The 22,493-nt window shown below is 47.3% G+C and overlaps 1 protein-coding gene across 1 annotated transcript in view; it reads right to left on the bottom strand.

Moving 5' to 3' along the window:
* Abl (tyrosine-protein kinase Abl) overlaps positions 1-20,219 on the bottom strand; it is a 130,754-nt gene extending 110,535 nt beyond the window's left edge. Inside the window, exon 1 of the mRNA XM_070524361.1 lies at positions 19,843-20,219. Within this exon, the coding sequence (XP_070380462.1) occupies positions 19,843-19,996 (154 nt within the window). The 5' untranslated portion in view covers positions 19,997-20,219. The remainder of the gene's footprint in view (positions 1-19,842) is intronic.
* Between the last annotated feature and the right edge of the window lie 2,274 nt (positions 20,220-22,493).

Here is a 22,493-nt window from a genome sequence, read left to right as displayed (position 1 = left end):
TTAAATTTTGCAACATCTTCTCTATAATTACAGTGAATGCTCAAACAAAATCAGTTCTCAGATGATAGCTGAACAAGAATCCTTAGAATTAACTAAATAATTGTCATTCCAGAAATTATCAATTGCAGCAAAATAACCTATAAACAGTTACTAAAAGAAAAATAAATAAAAATAATAAAACTGCATCTAGACCACACTGTGCAAGGAAGTTCTCCAGGAAATAGGTTCCTAAGACAATCCACAATTCATGGAAAATTCGTTCACATCTCTATGATGCTCTACACCTTAGTGAATGCAATTTGAGCAAAGAGGTGCAACAATGCAGCATTTTGCTGGCATGAAGTGGTAGTATACTATGCAAAGTGTGAAATGGAAGTCCCAGTGGCATTCAATAGTGACCAGCAAAATATAAATGTCAATAGAGTTACAACGGCATAACCATCTATAAGGCAGCAAAACAAAGGGCTTCAACAATTTACGGCATTTTGGAAGCCAGCTAGCTCCCAGATAACTAAAGGAAAAAAACTTTACAGTCCTGTGGCCCGGTAATCCAGGGCAACCAGCTCTATCCAGGGTAAAATGGAGCGGGCAGTCGGCTCGCAGCTGTGGTGTCTACTAGGAAGCACATTCCCTGGAGCTACCCACTCATGGTGACATTGCTTTCCAGCTGGCTCTTTAGTACAATTTACTTGATGATGATCACAACTGCATTGATGACGACTGTAATTTTTGCAATGCTGGCACAGGAGTTCGAAACTCGTTCGTCACGACGAGGGAGGAAACCCGAATACCGACGGTGTTCAAGTTGCGAGTACTCAGCCTGTGGCTGGAAGGGAATGGTTGTCCGACTGCAGAAGAAAGTGGCCGCCACCACACACCTCGTGCGGCAGATCGCGAACAAGAGGAAAGGAATGAAAGAAGACAATGTTACGAGGCTGATACAGGCGTACGCGCTGAGCCACACAGCGTTTGTCGCCACGTACACCTACTGGAACAAGAGAAAAACGGACAAGCTGAACGTGGTGATCCGCAGGGTGTTCAAGACCGCCCTGGGAGTACCCCAATACAAGCCAACCCAAAGGCTCCTCGAGCTGGGCGCACACAACACACTCGAGGAGATCGCCGAGGCACAGAGAATCACGCAGCTGGAGAGGCTATCAAGCACCAGAACGGGAAGACGAATCCTAGACTTGCTCAGGATTCGATATCGCGAGGTGCAGGGACTGAAGGAAACACTGCTACCGGAAGTCAGCGATGACATATAGACGGAAAACATGCCGAAGAACATGCACCCGGTGCATGACGTGCGAAAATGTAAAAGCAGGGCGGGCGGTAGCAATCCTCGAGGAGCAATAAAGGCGAGAAGGCGTCCTCTTCGTCGATGCAGCCAGGTACCCATGGCCAGCCGGTGACCGTGATGGCGATGACGACCATCACTGCCACTACAACGGAATGTGCGAGACGAACCGGAGTTACAAACACCACCATCACTACTACGACAAAAACAGCAGCGGCAACAGCAGCAAAATCGACACGGCCGGCCGACGGCGGCGGCACCCATCTTCTCCATGGCAGTCATAGATACGAAGGGAAAGATCTGAGTCACAGCATCAGCGAGGCTACCGTCGGCCGAAGCAGCGGAGACGGCCATAGCCCTCGCGGTACTCCACGGAGGCGCGGATGATAGCCTGATCATTAGCGACTCCAAATCAGCGATCTGGAACTATGCCAAAGGTTGGGTGTCCGCGGATGTGGCGCGCATGCCCAGCGCTAGGGCCGAGGACTTCGGGTCTGGCACGATTACAAACAAGTCCCTCAAGTGATTCCCCGCGCACGTCGGGGAGCTTGGCACTAACAACAATGCTAACGGTCGAAGACACACCGACACCCCCGCCAACTACAACGAGCACGCCCACCTCGCCGCGAGGCAGCTTACCCGCCATGACATGGTCACCCAGAGGGCAGCCGCTGCCGTTGTTGTGCGGGACCCCAGCGGAGGAGTGACAGCGACGGCCACCCCACCCGGCGCCGCCCCTGTGATTACCAACACAATCCAAATCGCAGCAGACGGAGCTGGGAACTACGGCAACGCCGACCGCAATGTCAAGGAGTTTGTGGCCCATACCGAGAGGTACTCGGTCACTACAGGAAGGAACGAAGGAAATATCAACAACCCCACAGGCAGCTGGATAGGTCCAAGGCGGTCGACCTGAGACGGTTGCAGAAAGGCACTTTCAGCAACCCCTACCACCTGCACCGCCTGTGGCCTGCGCTGCACCCGTCACTCGGCTGACCGTGGTGCTAGCACGAACGAGCTGATATGGCCCATGTGCTTTGGGAATGCCAAGGTCATGAGGAAGAAGGACCAAGAGGAAGGGGGAAGACAACAGCAGGACCCTCTGAAGCGGGGCGCCTCGCTGAGAGATGGCAAGCCACCCTCCTCAGCGAAGCACCCAAAGACCAGGAGTGGGCCGTCCAGCAGACCAGGGCCATTGCTGAGGATCTCGGAAGATTTTCCTTGGGCGATGGACCCCTGGCAGCCTAGCCCCGGGCACCAACAGCAATAACCGTTGAACGATTTTGGCTTCTAGCGCGAAGTGAAACACGGACACAGAAAAGGAGCAGACAGGACGCGCTAGAAGCCAAAATCATGTTACCGTACCAACTCGCCCAACTGTCTATCCCTTTGCATTACAACCGCTGAACGAATAACGTTTATTCCTATCCTGTCCTACACTTTGATTTAAGGCTGCTAAGGATACACTAAAACAATGGGGGAGAAACACTATGTGCATAGCACTTGCATATACTGGCACAGTCCACTGCATCCTAATAGCTAACAAGATTGTGATCCGCACCACTGTTTTCAATGTGCAAAACAATGTTTATATTATTATTATTATTTAAAATAAACAATCTAACTTTATATAAACAGATATTGTGTGAGGTATGCAGCATTAAAGAATAAAAAGCATCAGAGCAGCCAAGAATGCAAATTAGCCTGCAAGGGATAAAGAAGAACGTAAGAGACCCACCTTTTTGCTATTTACAAAACTCAGAAAACACAGGTCATAAACGCAAGAGAGCACAGAATGAGCACTTTTGAAAAATTGAGTTTGCATAAAGGATGCACAAAAAGAAGTCAATGGTTACAATGCATGCACCTACTCAAGGCAGCAAATGGCTGGTAGCATTTGGAAGAGGCAAAACATACTCAAGGAGAGAAGCAGTGTAATAACTGTAAACACAAAGCTCTAATCCCAACGAAGAGCAGGAGGTGGCAAGGTAAGCTGGGTGGAATAGCCAGCTAGATAAAGATGCAGGAAATCACACAGCATGGGAGAGCTGAATGGGGAGGATACAGAGACCAACAAAAGATGGGGAAAAGAAATAATCATGCCCTTTACAAAATGGACAGCTTTTAAGTGAGTTTTCATATTGTGATCAACCAAGCAGCCTAAAGCTGGCCATATATGCATCACCTGTTTATGTCAGCTCCTAGTTTCCAGAGACCTTCTGGAATGTTTTGAGACAAAATTGTCCTGGTGGGTGGAGCCACAGAAACCCAGCCCAAGAAAATGAATAGCTACCATAACCGAGTGCTTCAGTGGGCAGAGTTAACACAGAAAAACAACTGTCTTGCGAGGAACTTTGGAAGCCTGTGAGGAGCCAGAAGCAGATAACCAAGGAGGCCGATAATGCAATCTAGGTGCTCATGTGACTTTAAGGGTTGGGCAGAGCAATACACAGGCTATGGGAGATGCTGTAATGGGAGGGCTCAAGATTAATTTTAACCATCTGTGGTCCTTTAATGTGCACCCAAAGCGTAGTACACATACACTTTTGCATTCTGCCCTTATCAGAATGCAGCTGCTGTGATCAGGAATCGAACCAGCTGCCTCATACTCAACAGCACAATTTTGATTCAATGGCACCTGTCACAAACATCTTTTCGATGCAGGTACGCAGCTTATACTTCTATAGCTTAAGTACTTCTTAGGCATGCAGCGAATTGCATTGGAGATATCGTCTCTTTGCCCGACACTTCTTTTGATCGGCATTTTTCCTCTTTATAGAAATTCGCCAATATATTCATGTATGCTTCCTGAACTCCTTGACTATGCAGTAACTCCATGACTGTTGATATCTCTACGATATCGACCCCTTTCCATAATCCACAACAGCCATATAGAGAGAGACTAGGACGGGCACTGATTGGGAAGGATTAGGAGTGCAGATTAAGGTGAATAAATCAGCAACCTACGGTTTGCAGATGAAATTGCCAGCACTGTTCGTCAATGATGGACGTTACTTGCAACAAATGAGTCAGGACCTTAGTCGACTAAGTGTAAGAGTAGGGTTGAAGATAATATACAGAAAACAAAGGTAACATGAATAGCCTGGCAAGAGAATGAAAATTCATTATTTGCAATCAGCCTCTAGAATCTGTAAAAGAGTATGTTTATCTAGGCCACTTACAAGAGACCATGATCATGATAAGGAAATTTAGGGTATAATAATGGGCTGGGGCACATACAGTATGCATTACCAGGTCATGAACTGCAGCTTACCACTTGCCTTGAAAAGAAAAGTGAACCCTCATTGCATTCTACCGGTATTAACATATGGGGCAGAACCTACGAGATAAACAAGAAAGCTTGAGAAGAAGTCAAGGACCATGCAACAAGTCATTGAAGAAAAAATGGTAAGCATAACATTAAGAGACAGGAAGACAGCAGTGTGGATTATAGAGCAAACATGGGCAGCCAATATTCTAGTTGGCATTAAGAAGAAAAAATGACCAACCTTTTCCCTATCGGAAAATGGAGGTAAGCGAAGCGTGTCTTGCATGCACCTGATCTTCGTCACTGTTAAGTAACCCGTAGGTAATGGTACCGGACTGCTTCGGCCTGCCGCTCCCTGAGCTCAGGATATTCCTCTCGTTGCTGTCAGATTGCCTGGACTCGGGCGGCTGGATCCAGAGCCAACAGCAAGCCCTTTCACAGGCGAGTTCTCGCCACAGCTTGTTGAAGGCTGACAGTTCATCGGGGGAACGCACAATGTGTGGTCATCCCATCCATTTTCCAAGAATGAACTGAATGGAAATGAAGCCGGCACAGCGCACACAAAACTCTTTCGTGCCCTTTCCCTCCCTGGTGGAAGCGAAAAGGCTCTGATTGGTTGCGTGCGTGGCATGAGCGCGCACCTATGCTGCTGGAATCCTTGCTAATGACTCGCACTCCAGCGCCAGCGCAGCTGTCACCTCATCAAACCGCCCTTTCCCGCAGCTTCTCTGCTCTGGGAGAACCTGGATTTTTTTTCCGTGACCATATCGCCACCGAAACTGGTGAGCCAATACAAGCTTCACTTGAAAAATGAAGCAGGGCAGGCCTAATGCATAGGGCAGGTGGGTAACCAGTGGTTTATTAGAGTTACAGAATAAATGCCAAGGGAAGGGAAGGGAAGCACAGTCGAGGACGGCAGAGAATTAAGTGGTGTGATGAAATTAGGAAATTTACAGGTATAAGATGCGGACAGTTAGAGCAAGACGGGGGTAATTGGAGATTGCTGGGAGAGGCCGTCCTGCAGTGGACATGTGGGTGTAGTCTAAATGTACAAGGGACACTCCGAAGTAGGTTTCATCATTTTTCTTAAAGAGAAGATGATACGCCAGGTGAAACAAACAATTGCCATAACAATCCAAGCCCATTGCTGGTTTAACGATGGAAGGAGTGTCAGTGGAGCAGGAATAAGACATACGCAGAGTGTCGAAGAAGAGAGAGTAGCAGCAGACCGATGTGCCTGAGGTTACTTTAGTACAAATTACGATGGCAGACAGACGTGTGCTGACAACATGGTCGCCAATGGAAGTGCATACTGTTATCCGGTAAGAATGGGCACCTGTTCTCTGCATTGAAAGCCGCACCCTCAAGATGTCGCTTCCAAAACAATGCTGAGGTGGAGCAGGCTGCGCAACAATTCCTTGCATCGCAGGGCACCGAGTTTTAAGAGTGGTTTCTTCAAACTGATTGCACGCTACAACAAATGTCTCAATGTGGGTGGCGACTATGCAGAAAAATAATGCAAGGTGTATAGTTCATGATGTCCTGGTGTATTTTATTTTGGCAATAAGGTTTCCATGTGAAAATAAATGACAAAGTTTACTTTCCAAATGTCCCTTGTATTTTTGGACCTGTTGAAGACGTACCCAAATTCACGTATCAAAGAAATCAAAGGCAGTATGTTTACCCAGTGAGAAGGCATTTAAATAGGTTCGTGTATAGCTTCTGTATTGTGAAACCTGTTTTTAGTGGTAGGTAGTGCAAGCTAGAAAAACAGTTTAAGGGGTCAGATGTCTCGGCATGTATTATATAAGTAGAATGTTTCCGTCATAGTTGAAAACCCACAGCCATATCAGGTACTAACAATGAGGCTATTTGCACACATAGTTCTAGAATTTACATGTGAGACACCAGAACAGTCAACAATACAGCTCTTAAATACAGAAGTAACACTTAAAAAAAAACACTCATGTTGGTACCATTTTAAGTTGATTAGGAGAGGAATCACAACAATGTCATGTGTAAAGCAGGCAATTAAGAATCATGCCACCAACTTGTGGAACATAGCCTTAGAATACAGCTGGAAAAATTAAAAGGACAGTGGTTACCCCGAAGGCATGCTAACAGGAATGAGTGAAACAATGCTCAAAGTAAAAGGTCCACTGAACACTAAGAAAAAAGAAAAAGCTAATTTCAGTACCGCAGTTACACCATATTCACACAGAGTATCACATCGCGTCACAAAGATTAGGTGAAACACATCGTGTCACAGATTTGTTTTCCATGACACACAAGCTGAAGGGTTTGTGCACCACAGTAAATGAAAATCAAAAAGACAAAAAAGGATGCACAGTGCAGCACAAGGACACATTTGCACAATGTGCCAAGGAGGTAATCTAATGGGCATCTAATGGGTAATCTAATCTAATTACATGTGGCAAAGAACATATTGGTCAAATAGGACGTGGTGTTAATGAGCGACTTTGAGAACATCATTACAGCCATTAACAATTACAGCGAGCAGGTCACCTTGGTGCGCATTGCAAGAGATGCTCATGCGCTCCACTATTCAGTGCGACCAAGATGCCCACACGTGGAAGTGACAAGGATGTAAGAGAGATTAAAGAAGCGCTCTATAATATTGTGGGAAGAAAGAAGCGTGTCAGCATGTTATCCGTACAGCTAACTCAAGCAGAAATTTTTTGTACAGAGTGCGCCATGCAAACCTGTAATCTGTTGAACTGACTTGTGTGAGCACTAGCAATCTTTATGGGTTCTGATCTTCAGTTGCCTTTGGGTATTTTAATGCAAAAGCATTGTAGGCTCCATCACACGAAAATCCGATGTCAGCTGCATGACCGAATGATGGTACCAAAAATGGCCAATGGCAAAGAGTAAAAACACGTCAAAAAATGCTCGGCTTGACGTCAAATTTCTCAGGGAGCTTCCTGTAAACAAAGTAAAGTAATGGCTATGGAAAGAATATTAGGTAAATTTCGTTCAGAGTGGGAATCGAATCCAGGCCTCCAAGTGTGAGACGAGCACGCTTCTCCGATGCCACAGCGGCTCCACAGTTCTGGTTGACTAAATGTGTGCCTAGTGCATGTGTCATTGCGTACGTGACGTCGCAGCCATCTGGCTGACTAAACATGCGGCCTAGTGCTTGTGTTGTTGGGCACGTGACGGTGTAGCCAATCGGTAGGTGGAGGCACCACGTCATGGGTATATAAAATAAAACGCATTAATGTCCAATTGAACACACCGCTGAGCGGTCCTTCGAGTTATGAACTCCTTCCAGGCAAGAGTCACCACGGAATACGCACGAATCCCCTCCGTTTGCACCGCTGCCGACAGCTAGACCTACATCCGAACTTTTTTGGATCGTATCGATGTCAGAAAGTCTGCTCCTGACCAGCCGCCGCACTTGGTCTTGCCTCGCTAATCACTGGTAGTGCACCCACCCCAGACAGCCATGGAGGTGCAATCGCAGGGCAAAGACCTCGACCCGACAACGTTCAGACCCAGTGAGTGGACCACGATATTCCGCGGGTACAAGGGAGGCAAACCAAGCCTGGAAAAGCTGGTTGTGCCTCCTCATGCAGCCTGGCATAGAACTGGCAGAACTTTAAAGTTAATCAACAAGCATAAGACAGCTGACATAAGGAAGTATAATATGGATAGAATTGAACATGCTCTCAGGAACGGAGGAAGCCTAAAAACAGTGAAGAAGAAACTAGGAATTGGCAAGGATCAGATGTATGCGTTAAGAGACAAAGCCGGCAATATCATTACTAATATGGATGAGATAGTTCAAGTGGCTGAGGAGTTCTATAGAGATTTATACAGTACCAGTGGCACCCACTACGATAATGGAAGAGAAAATAGTCCAGAGGAATTCGAAATGCCAAAGGTAAAGTTGGAAGAAGTAAAGAAAGCCTTGGGAGATATGCAAAGGGGGAAGGCAGCTGGGGAGGATCAGGTAACAGCAGATTTGTTGAAGGATGGTGGACAGATTGTTCTAGAGAAACTGGCCACCCTGTATACGCAATGCCTCATGACCTTGAGCGTACCGGAATCTTGGAAGAACGCTAACATAATCCTAATCCATAAGAAAGGGGACGCCAAAGACTTGAAAAATTATAGACCGATCAGCTTACTGTCCGTTGCCTACAAACTATTTACCAAGGTAATCGCAAATAGAATCAGGAACACCTTAAACTTCTGTCAAGCAAAGGACCAGGCAGGATTCCGTAAAGGCTACTCAACAATAGATCATATTCACACTATCAATCAGGCGATAGAGAAATGTGCGGAATATAACCAACCCTTATATATAGCTTTGATTGATTACGAGAAAGCGTTTGATTCTGTCGAAACCTCAGCAGTCATGGAGGCATTACGGAATCAGGGTGCAGACGAGCCGTATGTAAAAATACTGAAAGATATCTATAGCGGCTCCACAGCCACCGTAGTCCTCCATAAAGCAAGCAACAAAATCCCAATAAAGAAAGGCGTCAGGCAGGGAGATACGATCTCTCCAATGTTATTCACAGCATGTTTACAGTAGGTATTCAGAGACCTGGATTGGGAAGAATTGGGGATAAAAGTTAATGGAGAGTACCTTAGTAACTTGCGATTCGCTGATGATATTGCCTTGCTTAGTAACTCAGGGGACCAATTGCAATGCATGCTCACTGACCTGGAGAGGCAAAGCAGAAGAGTGGGTCTAAAAATGAATCTGCAGAAAACTAAAGTAATGTTTAACAGTCTCGGAAGAGAACAGCAATTTTCAATAGGCAGCGAGGCACTGGAAGTCGTAAGGGAATACACCTACTTGGGGCAGGTAGTGACGGCGGATCCGGATCATGAGACGGAAATATTCAGGAGAATAAGAATGGGCTGGGGTGCGTTTGGCAGGCATTCTCAGATCATGAACAGCAGGTTGCCATTATCCCTCAAGAGAAAAATATATAATAGCTGTGTCTTACCAGTACTCACCTACGGGGCAGAAACCTGGAGGCTTACGAAAAGAGTTCTACTCAAATTGAGGACGACGCAACGAGCTATGGAAAGAAGAATGATAGGTGTAACGTTAATGGATAAGAAAAGGGCAGATTGGGTCAGGGAACAAACTAGAGTTAATGACATCTTAGTTGAAATCAAGAAAAAGAAATGGGCATGGGCAGGACATGTAATGAGGAGGGAAGATAACCGATGGTCATTAAGGGTTACGGACTGGATCCCAAGGGAAGGGAAGCGTAGCAGGGGGCGGCAGAAAGTTAGGTGGGCGGATGAGATTAAGAAGTTTGCAGGGACGGCATGGCCACAATTAGTACATGACTGGGGTTGTTGGAGAAGTGTGGGAGAGGTCTTTGCCCTGCAGTGGGCGCAACCAGGCTGATGATGATGATGATGCAGCCCCTGTTCGAGATAAGCCTGCTGCGCCCGCCGTCGGTGCTCCGGCCGACACTGCCCCTGCGACCTTCAAGCCGACATACCGTGCTCAACAACAACAGCTGCGCGTGACGCACGCAATCGCATTGCGAAGTAAGCAACTTGCTTCACTCCTTCCCGGCACTATAAGGGTAGTCTTCCGACCAAGAGGCGGCCTCGCTTTGAACGGAGCCATGGCGCAGCCACTCATGAAAGCTCTGCGAGTCACCGCCGCTGACCGGGATTTAGGAGAGTTTCACCTCCAGATTCACCCGACAAATAACACCTTCACGGTCGCTACACCTCACGAGTCAACGGCCCTACACCTCGTCCAACTCAAGGAAGTAGTCCTTCAAGAAACCAGTTACCCCGTCGCCGCCTACATCGCACCGCTGCCCGCTGCTGCGCGCGGAGTCATCTCGCAAGCCTACTGGGCGGAAACACCGGAAGACATGCTATAAGCCCTCCAGACTCGCAACCCGGAAGCTGATATCATCGCAGCCCGCAGAGTGGGTAGGATCCTCTCCATATTGATCACATTTGCACATGGCCCAATCCCTCACACCATACGCTACATGAGTGTAGTGCACAGATGCACGACGTACAAGGGAAGTCCAGACGCGTGCACAAACTGTCGTCGACCGGGCCACAGACACGACGTGTGCCCCCACCCCAAGAGTGGTCTCTGCGCGCGGTGCGGGGACAAGCATGAGCCGCAAGATGTTCCCTCCTGCATCCTGATCTGCATTCTCTGTGGGGGGCAGCACCTCACGGGCACCGGCTCGTGCAAGGCAAGAAATGCCGCCACCAAACGACTTAGCCCACCGCCCCAGAAGTCAAAGTTCCCTACCAAGAAGGACTTTCCCCCGCTTAGCACGACCCTCCTGTCTACCTCTACATGGGCTTCCAAGGTAGCCAAGACGAACATCATGACCTCCCAGGACTCGGACGTGAAGGCTCTGCGTGATGAGGTAAGGCAGCTCAAGGCAGCCCTCTCTACCTCTACCCCTGCTCTACCCCCCACTCCACCATCCCCATCTTCGTCATCCAACCCGTCCGACCAACCTCCTCAGAAAAAGAGGAGGCCTGATGAGAGCCCAGTCCAACCTATAGACCTGGAAGCCAAATTTCAGGACCTCGCCCAAAACCTAGAATCCAAGTTCAGAGTGCATTACTGCGCAGGTCACTGCACAGTGCCAGACTATGATTGAAGCTACCATTACCGGTATAATAGATAGGGTCATATCTAGCATCATGGCCAAGGTTGAGGAGCGTTTAGCTAACCTTATATCTGGACTCTCAGCGGCCTCTCCTCCCGCAGTCCCACCTTCTGCACTCCTCCTTCGTCCCGCCACCCTTCAACATGGCTCCTCCGAGGCACCATAATTCCTTACAAATTATTCAATGGAATTGCAGGGGTTTCGGCGAAAGCGCGACCCACTGCAGCAGATTATCACCAACTCTTTGTCCCCACCAGACATTATCGCTATCCAAGATGCCAATGTTTGCAGGCAACTGCCAGGATACGCTGTTATCCCCTTTGACTCCACTGATCTTCCTCGGGTGGTTACATACGTCTGTAACACCTTGCATTACGTGGAGCACGACGTTACCTCCCCTATTGCTCACACCTTCATCGAAATTTTGCCCCACACCCCACTAAAATCTCCCCTGTTCATGCTTAACTGCTATCTTCTCCCACGACACCCGATTCACCTACTTGCTCTGCTCCTCAAATCCATAACCCAAATGGCCGGATCAAACCCCCTACTGGTTGCCGGTGACTTTAACTGCGCTCACGTGGACTGGGGCTATCGACGCACCAACCACAGAGGCACAGTTTTATACAATAATACGCTATTACTTCACCTGACCGTCTTTAATGATTTTAGCCTACCTACGCGGGTTGGTAACAGCGTTACTGCCGATACTAGCCCAGACCTCACGCTTGGTAGAAACTTGGCTCACCTACAGTGGGAAAGAACGCAAGCCACACTAGGCAGCGACCACCACCTTATTCGCATAGCGGTGAACTATCGCCGACCTCAGCGCAAATTTACCGCTAGGCACACTAATTGGGATCAGCTCCGTAAATTTAGGCAAGCGCAGCCAGCACAGGGCCCCTTTGACCTAGACACCTGGACTACTCAGTTACAGAAAGACATTCGCCAACATATCCAAACGCTCGATACTACCCCAGACACCCCCGTTATCGACAGTAAGCTCGCCCACCTTCTTGAAGCTCAAGAGAACATAACGCGAAGGTGGAGAACTCAAAAGCACAACAGGAAACTAGAACTCAAACTCACCCAGCTTCAATCCCAAATAGAACACCATAATGCCACTCTTTGCAAAGCTAACTGGGCTCAGGTTTGTGATGACCTCCGAGGCAATCTCTCCACAACCCGCGCTTGGCACTTGTTACGCCATATGTTTGATCCCACGCAATCTAAAACTCAAACGCGTCTTAGCATTCGCCGCCTCACTCATAATCTTCAGCAGGACACCGACGCCTTCCTCGCGCAGGTGAAATGCACCTATACCACCCCATGTCCTCCTTGCAAACATCCCGAGTACACGGGCTCACCCCAACCACAGCTTGACACTCCTATTACAGAATCTGAATTTCGCGCAGCCCTATTGAAACTGCGCAATACCACACCCGGGGAAGATCAAATTACGAATGCTGCCATCCGAAATCTTGATGATGCCTCCATATCTCACCTCACTACCTACTTTAACGAGTGCTGGGAGGCAGGTACCCTCCCTGCCTCCTGGAAGCATGGAAAAATTATATTTATCCCAAAACTCCACAAGCCCATCACCCTCGAGAACATCCGCCCCATTTCTCTTACATCTTGTCTCGGCAAGACCTTTGAGCACATAATCCTAGCCCGACTGACAACATACATGGAAGAAAATCACCTTTTCCCCCACAGTATGGTCGGCTTTCGTGCGCATCTATCTGCGCAGGATGCCCTACTTCAAATTACGCACGATGTGCTTGATGATACCATCCCCCATCTTACTAAAGCCATCCTGGCAGTTGACCTCATTAAGGCATTTGACAGAATTCGACACGCTGCCATCTTACAGGAACTGCAGGAACTACAGGTAGGCCCTAAGACCTACAACTATGTTCGCGCCTTCCTCTCTGGCCGCACTGCCTCCTTGCACATTGATCAGCTCAGCACACCCTCTTATACGCTCGGTGAATTTGGAACCCCGCAAGGCGCGGTCCTCTCCCCCCTTTTATTTAACACTGCTCTCATCCCCTTAGCCCAGAAGCTCAATCTCATCCCACACCTAAAACATACTCTGTACGCTGATGATATTACCGCATGGACCACTCATGGCTCAGACGGGGAAATTGAGGAAACTCTACAATTAGCAGTCGACAAGATCTCCGCTCACGTATCATCTATCGGACTCGAATATTCCCCCTCTAAGTCCGCGCTCCTCCGAATTAGACCAAAATCTGCTGCCAACTCACCCATCCAAATCACTTTACAAGGATCCCCTATCCCCATCACTCCCACCCTGCGCATCCTTGGCCTCTACCTGCAGGATTCCGGACACAATGACCATACCCTTAAAATACTCAAGGCCTCCACGCAATCAGTGTTGCAGCTTCTACGCCGCGTATCTTCCCTGCACAAGGGTTTAGACGAAGCAGACAACATGAAAGTTGTACATGCTTTTACGCTTAGCCGCATTCTGTACGCCACTCCATACCTCAAGCTGAACTGCACGGAAACCGAGCGCGTGAACGCCATGATCTGCCTTGCAACTAAGGCAGCCCTCAACCTGCCTCGCAGTACTAGCACAGCCAAACTCCTTGCACTAGGCATGCATAACACCCTTCCTGAACTAGTTGAGGCGCACCTCCAGACGCAGTATTTAAGACTTGCCGCGAGCGCCACTGGCCGCCATATCCTCACCTCCCTTCACATCAACATACCCGCTAATCAGTCAACCCTTATAAACATTCCTCGACACATTCATACAACCCTTGTAGTGAAACCCCTTCCTCGAAACGTCCATCCCCAGTATCACATCCCTCGCCGCGTAGCTCGCGCAAATGCCCTCCACAAGTTTTACGGACAAGTCGAGAAAGCCATCTGGGTGGACACCGCATGTACAACGCATGAAGCTGTAGCAGTTGCTTACAACCCAACCTTACCCCGACCCCTAACTCACCATCTTCCCTCAGGCTCTACACCTGAGGAAGCAGAGGAGACCGCCATCGCCTTAGCCCTTGCCCTTTCGGATGCTGAATACATCTTGAGCGATTCAAAGACTGCTTTGTCCAACTTTGCCAGAGGCAGAATTCACAACCCTGCCTGGAACTTGTTGAACATCCCCACCCAGAATTTACCACGTAGGGTTGAGCTCCGGTGGGTGCCGGCTCACTCTGGGAACCCCGGAAACGAGGCTGCCGATAAATTAGCCCGAGGTTTAATTTGCCCGGCTCAGGACAGCCTCGATCTGGGTTTCTCGAGGGAGCAGGTACACAGCTTTGCGGAGCTCACGCAAATACCCCGTTTGGACCGTCGGACTTACCCTCCTCCCCACCCCTCCCTGACGCACTCCCAACAGATCCTCTGGAGATGCCTCCAGACCCGCTCTCTCCCATCCCCTCAGCTGCTATCCCACTACTGTGGCATCTCCCCTACATGCTCCCTATGCAGAGACCCTCACGCCACACTCTCCCACATCCTTTTTGGCTGCCCTGCCGATCCTCCCCCGCAGGGACAGCCCGCCATCTCAAGCTGGGAGGACTGGGAGGTCCTGCTCTCGTCTACGGACCCGACATCGCAGGTTACTGCGGTGGCTTGGGCTGCCGACGTCATGAACAAAAGGAGCATGAACGTTTCGACGTAGTGCAAGACCGTGTGGTGGTCCAGGGACCCAGAGGAGTCCAAACTCACATGCTATAAATAAAGTTTTTCTGTCTGTCTGTCTGTCACAGGCAAGTGAGCACGTTGAGACGCTTGGCAGGTTTTCATTTGGCCTTACTGAGGCACAGCTAAAATGCAGGCGAGAGCTTGTGAAGACAAGGAACGCACAGAGGAAAAAAAATACTTTTCGCCAAAGGGACTATCATGCTTTCGCATTGTAAGCAGTCTTAAGTGTCTCTGCGAAATTTTCTTTTTCTCTGGTACTTGCGTTTTACTTCAATGTGATTGTTACCCTCTATATATATGTGACCTGACACTAATAAACCAGCTGCAAGTATTTGCACACCGTTTGTTTGTCCGTGTTTTCCTGCCCCTGTCTTTATATACATAGCACAAGAAGAAAGTAAGAACAGCCACAAACTAGCCCCTTCCATCAGCTGTTTGGACATAAATATGCTGGTGATAATGCGGGGGGTGGGGGTGGGAGGGGGGGCTATAAGGGGAGGTAGCAACCACCCAAAATTTGTTTTTCATTGGTCATTCACAAATGCACCCCAGCTACCTGTGCAGTATTTGGAGGGATGGCTGGGGAACTCGCCAAATGCCAGCACAGCTAAGAAGATAATGAAAAAAAGAAAACGAAATCTCCTTGAGGGAGCCAAAAGGATGCAAGGAGAAAAAGCACATAGGAAGCGTGTGAGTTGAAGTGCCAAGCAGATAATAATGGGCTCAAGGTTGCGCGTACTAGGCAATGCGATGAGATAGTGCAGAGAAGCACCACTTTTCATAAAAAAACTCCCCATCCCCTTGTTGCAGGCACAGTAAATAAACAATAGCGCAACAGCCTCAGCAGCAAAGAAATAAGGTTTGATGAAAAAAAATGCACACTTGTCAGCAGCTGTACATATTTATGTCGTCATGTGGTACGTGCCCCTTATTTCATTGTGATGTTATGTTTCATAGCAGTATAATGGCTCTTAATCTTTGTGCAACTTTTTATGCTGCTGCAAACATATAATTTCTTATCTAAAATTAACACCCTGCCTGTCTCTAAAATTTAGAGACATGATCTCTCTATTGGTACCATAATTACAAGGCATGTATCGCACTGAAGATTTTCTTAAACAGCTGAAAGCTCTAAATTTAGTCACAGTATCCTTTCAGCATTGTTCTTGTGGCTACTCTCTTCTGTTAGACTATATGCACGAAAAAGTGAGAACACATCTATAGCCGGATACAACTTTAGAAATAAGGGGGCGTTTACTCCTCTGATGCGGATGCACACGAGCATCCACCAATGGGCGCGCACTCTGGACTGACGTCGTGAGCCAGACGGCCGGTGACCCCGCCGACGGAGAAGATGGCCGCTCGCGCTTCGAACTGGGCCAAGTCGCGTCAGCTGTGTGCTTCAGCGATAAATGCATTGTTTTATATAAGTACTTTTTCAATGGCAACTTATTCATTTTAAGCTTGGAAAACGAGTAGTAGATACGCCGTATACATGCAAAGAAGCGCAAAAGCCATGCAGAGCTGCTCTTTCTACTCTGTCACTGGCAATGAAGCTAAAGAGCAGACGATGGGCAGCGCTGTAGAAGGCACAGGGTTATTTTCTGTCACTATCCAGCATGTGCTGTAGCACATGAGAGCTCTGCTAAACCAGTCATCAAAATACAAGTCTTTATTTATACCAGGAATTGCGCGTTTCAGGAGCACGATTTCTTGAGCGGGGCTATTTTAGTCGCGGAGGCAATCGGCTGTCGCACTTCGGTCATCTGGGTGGAGCCTCCCCTTTTTTCTAAAGTTGTATCCGACTATAGAAACAGTGCTAAGTTATTGCCAATACATATTTGCCAAATGAAATCACATAAAATCAAAGCCAGTACTCCCATTTAATGAAGTCTATCAAATAGAATTAAGTGCGGCTATGAGTCAATTGGTATGAAGCAGGCTACCACCACATTGAAGGGTGCCACCATGTTTTCTACGTTCAAGTCTTTACATGCATTATTAGCACTTCATGTTGAATTTCACAAATTGTAAATGCCCACAATGTGCACTGCTGCTTTTGCAGCCAACGTCCATACAGTGTGTCCTGCCATTTCCTTATGTGTTGAATGCTGCTACCTTGCACTGTACAAAGGCCACAAACCATACGGCAACACCTAAAGAAATTCAGGTGCTTAGAAGGAAAAAGGTAGTTCTCATGTCTTCTACAGCAAGTACCACAACGAAAAAAAACCGCACCACCAAACGAAATGCAACCTGTAATGCACACTCCAGCTTGACTGCTAGAGGCACTGACAAAAGAATGTGAATTCAAGAATTGAGGTAGTCATAGCCACAATGTGCTGCCATTCTTGTGAACACACCACCTCCGACTTGCAGCTGTAGCCAACATAGATGAGCGGGAAAAAGAGAATGCTGAATTAGCTATGCTGCCACGACACATCCCAAGCCACCAGTGCTTCCCCTTACTCCACGCACCTTCTTCTCTTATTAGGGGGGAGGGGTGGAGCTACGTGTACATAAAAACTTGACTAAGGAAAGCAGTTGCTGCCCTGACTAAGACAAGTCCCCTTGTCGAAATATTGGCTTCAGAGGCATTCCTTGTTCGACTATTGTTAATTATACCAGGTCATGTTAGACAGCAGTCACATGTTCCCTGACCAGACGGATTTCTGTCGAACGCTTAACAGGTCATGTAATTCAGAAACAAGTTGGCACTTAATGACATCACAGGTAAGTCGGTTTTACACAAAGTGTGATTACATAGTGGGCTTCTAGAGATGAGACCAGTGCAGGGTAAAAAACATCAGGGCTTTGACAGTCATATGGTACCACCATGCACTTCTCACCAAAGTTTCCAATAACATGTCAGATGTTTGTCAATTGTGCACAAATAATGCTTTTAAGGTTTGCACATTTGGTCAACAACATGCAGGATTTAGCTCTTGTTATTCAATTACAGAGTTCTTTAGCATGCTAGGAAAACACAAAATACAGAAGACACACACAAGCACCTCTTTGCAAGCTCGCTGAATCACTATCTTTAAAAGAATTTCTCACAGACAATTTTTATTGAAGGCAGTGTACAGGAGGAGGTCTCACAGTCTAAGGACTATGGGACCTTCTTCATAAGTTTCATGTTGCAAGAAAATCCCTTTAAATGGCTTGCACTGCCTTTCATAAGAGATCCCAGATCAATTTCCTGGGTGAGACACAAGGGTTTCACAGGCAGAATTTGCGAGTTCCACAAGCATCTAAACCTATGGGTGCCAACCTCTTAGGTGTGCCGGGCTTTGCTTTCAACAGCACTTGTGTGGCACTCCTGATGGTGTGCCATATCTATTGAGCAATGCATTTCCAAACGAGAACATGAAAACATTAAAACATAGCCCCCTTGGTCGCTATCTAAAGCATGTGCTCTTTGCGAGCGGTTTTATATTGCATGCACTCCACAAACAAAATGAGCACTAAGCATATAAAGTAGAAGTGACAAAGACTAAAAGACAAATCTTTAACATCAGTGGCGTAAGTGCAGAGGTAGGGGGATTTGGTCACTCCTCTCCCCCCCCCCCTCCCCAGTTAAATGTGCTTTTGTTTTTGCCCCTCCAAGTCAAAGTGGCTACTTGATACACAACTTAAGCAACTTTCTGAACACCCTAAAACCTACAAATGTGCAGTGTGGGCACTGCATGTACACCTAGAAGGGTCAGACATTACCAGTATGCACATGCAAAGAGCCCACAAGCACATGTGTTGACAAGAAGTCCATTGCACTATAAATATATACTATTCTATTTTCCCCTCAAAGGCCACCAATGTACCAATGCACTGTGTGCAACTGAGGCATCTCCAGTTTCCATAAAAGCCATAACCTCCCAGGGCAAGGTTCACACAAGCTGACATAAACCTTATGCTCGCTTTTTGAGCTACCACTAACAATTACAATTATTAGGCCACCTTGCTTGTATTAAAAAATCTATTCAGTTCACTTTTAAATATGCATACCTCAATACAACACCCAACTGTCTTTTTTACAGGTAGCCGTATCAATAACAAACAATTCACGATCCTAAATAGCAATGGTATACTGAGATGGGTCGTGGAATATGCAACCTCCTAGGTCATTTCTAAACCATCTGTTTGGGCTCATTCCCAGTTTTGAGGAATTGTAATATTGCACAGTGCAATAAACTGATGATGTGCTTGATAAACTATCAGCACTGTTCGAGTGTTTTTGTTGACATGATTTCTTGCCATCGCTCTTTACAACAGGCCGTGAGGAGGCAATAGCAGCGTACCAGAGAAACACCCTTATGTGGAGGTCATATCACTTTGCTCACGTCGGCTTCCGCGGGTCTGGCGCAGTCAAGGAAGCATGTGATGTTGCTTTATTAATGCTCTTTCTTGGCGGTTTATAAATGTTACCAGATAGAGCTTTCTTCATTTTTATTAGCATTTCTTCCTGCAGAGTAAGTGGGCTACAGTTAAGAATGATGCGATTGTACAAAAACAAAATTATCACAGCTTCAATACCCTTCTGCCGACGCTGTCTAACACCGTAGTAGCATATGCAACTAAACGAAAATGAAAGCCAGCATCAAAATAGCCCCAAGAGTATTAACCGGCGACATCATTGACATGCCGGAACGTGCAGGGCAGCAAGTTGAGCCCTACTTGTTGTCAAAAGCAAATGTCGGGAAACTCCATCACAGCTACCTTCAACAATAATCCATGGACACAACAGCCATGTTCTAACTGTACAGATTTCCTGAAAGTCAGTGCAAGAAGCAACATAAAATGCAAGAGCTTAGAAACGAACGGATTGAGATGACGGAAAAACATCTATCCGTCAAACCGCTAGGCCTAAGCGTCGTCCACGAAAACACCCTAACTCGTTCATGCACAAACACTTCTAACCGATCAGGGAGCAAAACACGTACCGCTGTGCTCGGTGAATATGTTCGCCGACACAGAGGACAGCCTGATGTCCTTCGCCTTTTGTTTCTGGCCATGTTTTGTCAGCTTGTTCCCGTGACTACTACTTCCAACGGATGACGCGCTTCCACGGTTTTCCTTGCCATGCTGCGCGCCCATAGCCCGACGTCGGTTGCGGGGGTGACGACTCCGCCCAGTCCTGGCGGATCCTGGCCAACTACATCTTCATCGTGCAGGGCGGCCGGAATGAAGTCAACGCGACCCAACGAGTAGATCCGCCGTCATTCAATCGCCGACGGAGTCGGCCGCCATGTCTACGATGGCTGCTCCGCTGCAGGAATGCATACCCTCGACCCGATCGCCGGAGGAGAAGGGCAACCGCTCTCAACCGCTCTCGTACTTGCGAGAGATGCAGCATGGGATGGGGGCATGCGCGTGCGGCATCGGTCGCCGTCGCCGCATGGCCTCAAACGCCGGGCGTGCGCCCCACACTTACCTTCGTGGCAGCGCCAACTCACTACGGAGTACTGGGATTCCGCTCAGCTAGCTTGATGCACGGAATGTGTGCACCGATGTTTTCATGATGTTTATGTCTTAAAGAAATGCGCTATATTTCACGCGCTCTATTTGCCTCATTATATGACACTTTTTCTTACATTGACAAATTTATTGACCTTTAGTTACAGCGACACACTTGGGGTATGGTCGTTGACAAATCGCTGGTAAGTGTTACCACCTGAGCATTACGGATGATGCTTGCCAGCACCTTTGTAAGCATCATCGCTGGGTGGCCTCGATCTATGCGAAATGCGCCCTCTCCCCAACCTCCCTCCCCCCTTTTTTTCTGTCTTTGGCGCTGTGTTATTGTGCATTATATAAAAAGCTCAACAATTAAGCCATCATAACCGCAGCCTCAATGTTGTCACAGCAGAAATAGCTCGCCGTTTTTGCTGAAACACCTCCAATAACGCATATAAAATGCAAATCAAATCATGGGCCCGGGTTTAACGTCCCAAAGCAACAAGCCGGTTATGAGAGATGCCGTTGTAAGCTGGGCTTCGAATTAATTTGATCAACTAAGGTTCTGAACGGGCACCTAAATCTAAGCAGACGAACGTCATCGCCGTCATTGCGATGCAGCCGGGCATGGAACCTGCAACGTCGTGCCCAGCAGCAGAATGTCATAGCTACTGAAGAACCGTACCGGCCAAGTCATACTGGTATTAAAGGAAGAAAAATGTGGCGGTTAAGGCATCGCATAACTTCGAGTAGGTGAGTGGCTGAACCTTTAGCAATTTATCGAACAGTGAATTATTTTTGGTCAGATAACTGGGCTAAGACAGCTTTTTTCTTTTTCTTTTCTTATCCAAGTCGCTCAGTCCTGTGCAAAGAGATAATCTCGCACATGCATAACAATACACTGTGCAATAAATAAGGCGTATAGTTGGAGCCTTATTCTTTCCACAGTGTACCAATGCCGACACCGTGAATCAGGCGAACATATATATATATATATATATATATATATATATATATATATATATATATATATATATATATATATATATATATATATATATATATATATATATATATATATATATACACACACATGGGGGGGGGGGGGGGGAGGCGGTGACAACGAGGAGGACAGGTATAGCATGACGCGGTACTAGTGTAAATCGAGGTCAGTCTGAGAAGTCATCATGAAGGGGACGAATTTGGTTTTAGGATTATATTGCAAATGAATGCCAGTATGCATAATTTCATGGGGCCCAACAGGAGAATAGCTACAGGAGAGAGAGAAACTTCTCATGCGCGATAAATGTCGGTAGAACAGCAAGATGGGGATGGGCAGGAGGCGTGGTTTTCGCCTTCTGCTGCGGGTGACTGTCGTATCGTTGGTGCGCATTTTCAATTTTCACGCACACTGGGCAACAAATGCAACACGATCATTCAAACGCGCGGCTTTCGTTACATTCTGCGCCGTGGAGAAGCGGGCATGCTATTTGGGCAGTAGGAGAAATGAAAGAAGGCTGGGGGCGGGGGGTAGAAAATAATTAAAACCAATTGACATGGGCCACTCTCATACATTTGCTTCGCAGCACATGATCGCATTACGCAGGATTAAACCAAGGCCCTGCGCTCCGATTATCGCGTTACATTCGCCGATAACTGCATATTCTTCACTTGTTAAGCAACAGCCTGAGCGCGTACGTGATCTTCGCCGCAATATGCAGAGTATTCGAGAATATATGCGTGCCTCCAGGACGCGCTGTAAGATAACGTCACCTTAAACTATAGCCAAAAGTGCTATCTTCTTCTTGCACAAATATACAAGGAGCATTGAAGCACACGCGATCGGTATATCCTGTTTCATTCGTCCACGGCTGAGCATTACGGCTGCACAGTGAATTGGATTCGTTACGACGAATCCAATGCACGGTAAGATTATTAACACCCTTGAAAGTAAAAATAGTAAAAAAAAAGTAGAATGATGTGTAGAATACGCCCTTGGTACAGCGCTAATTTTCAGTTCTTTTTTTTTTTTTTTTGAAGCATAACACTGACTAATACACCCATGCTACATCCTCAACTTATTCAAGGGCTGAAATATTTTCTGAGGTTATTCGTACAAGGGTGTAGGCGTGTATTA

This window comes from Dermacentor albipictus, chromosome 1 (genome assembly GCF_038994185.2).
Source record: "Dermacentor albipictus isolate Rhodes 1998 colony chromosome 1, USDA_Dalb.pri_finalv2, whole genome shotgun sequence".
NCBI classification, from domain to species: Eukaryota; Metazoa; Arthropoda; class Arachnida; order Ixodida; family Ixodidae; genus Dermacentor; species Dermacentor albipictus.
The sequence above is the reverse complement of the archived record's forward strand: the minus strand, read 5'-3'. Positions and strand labels throughout refer to the sequence as shown.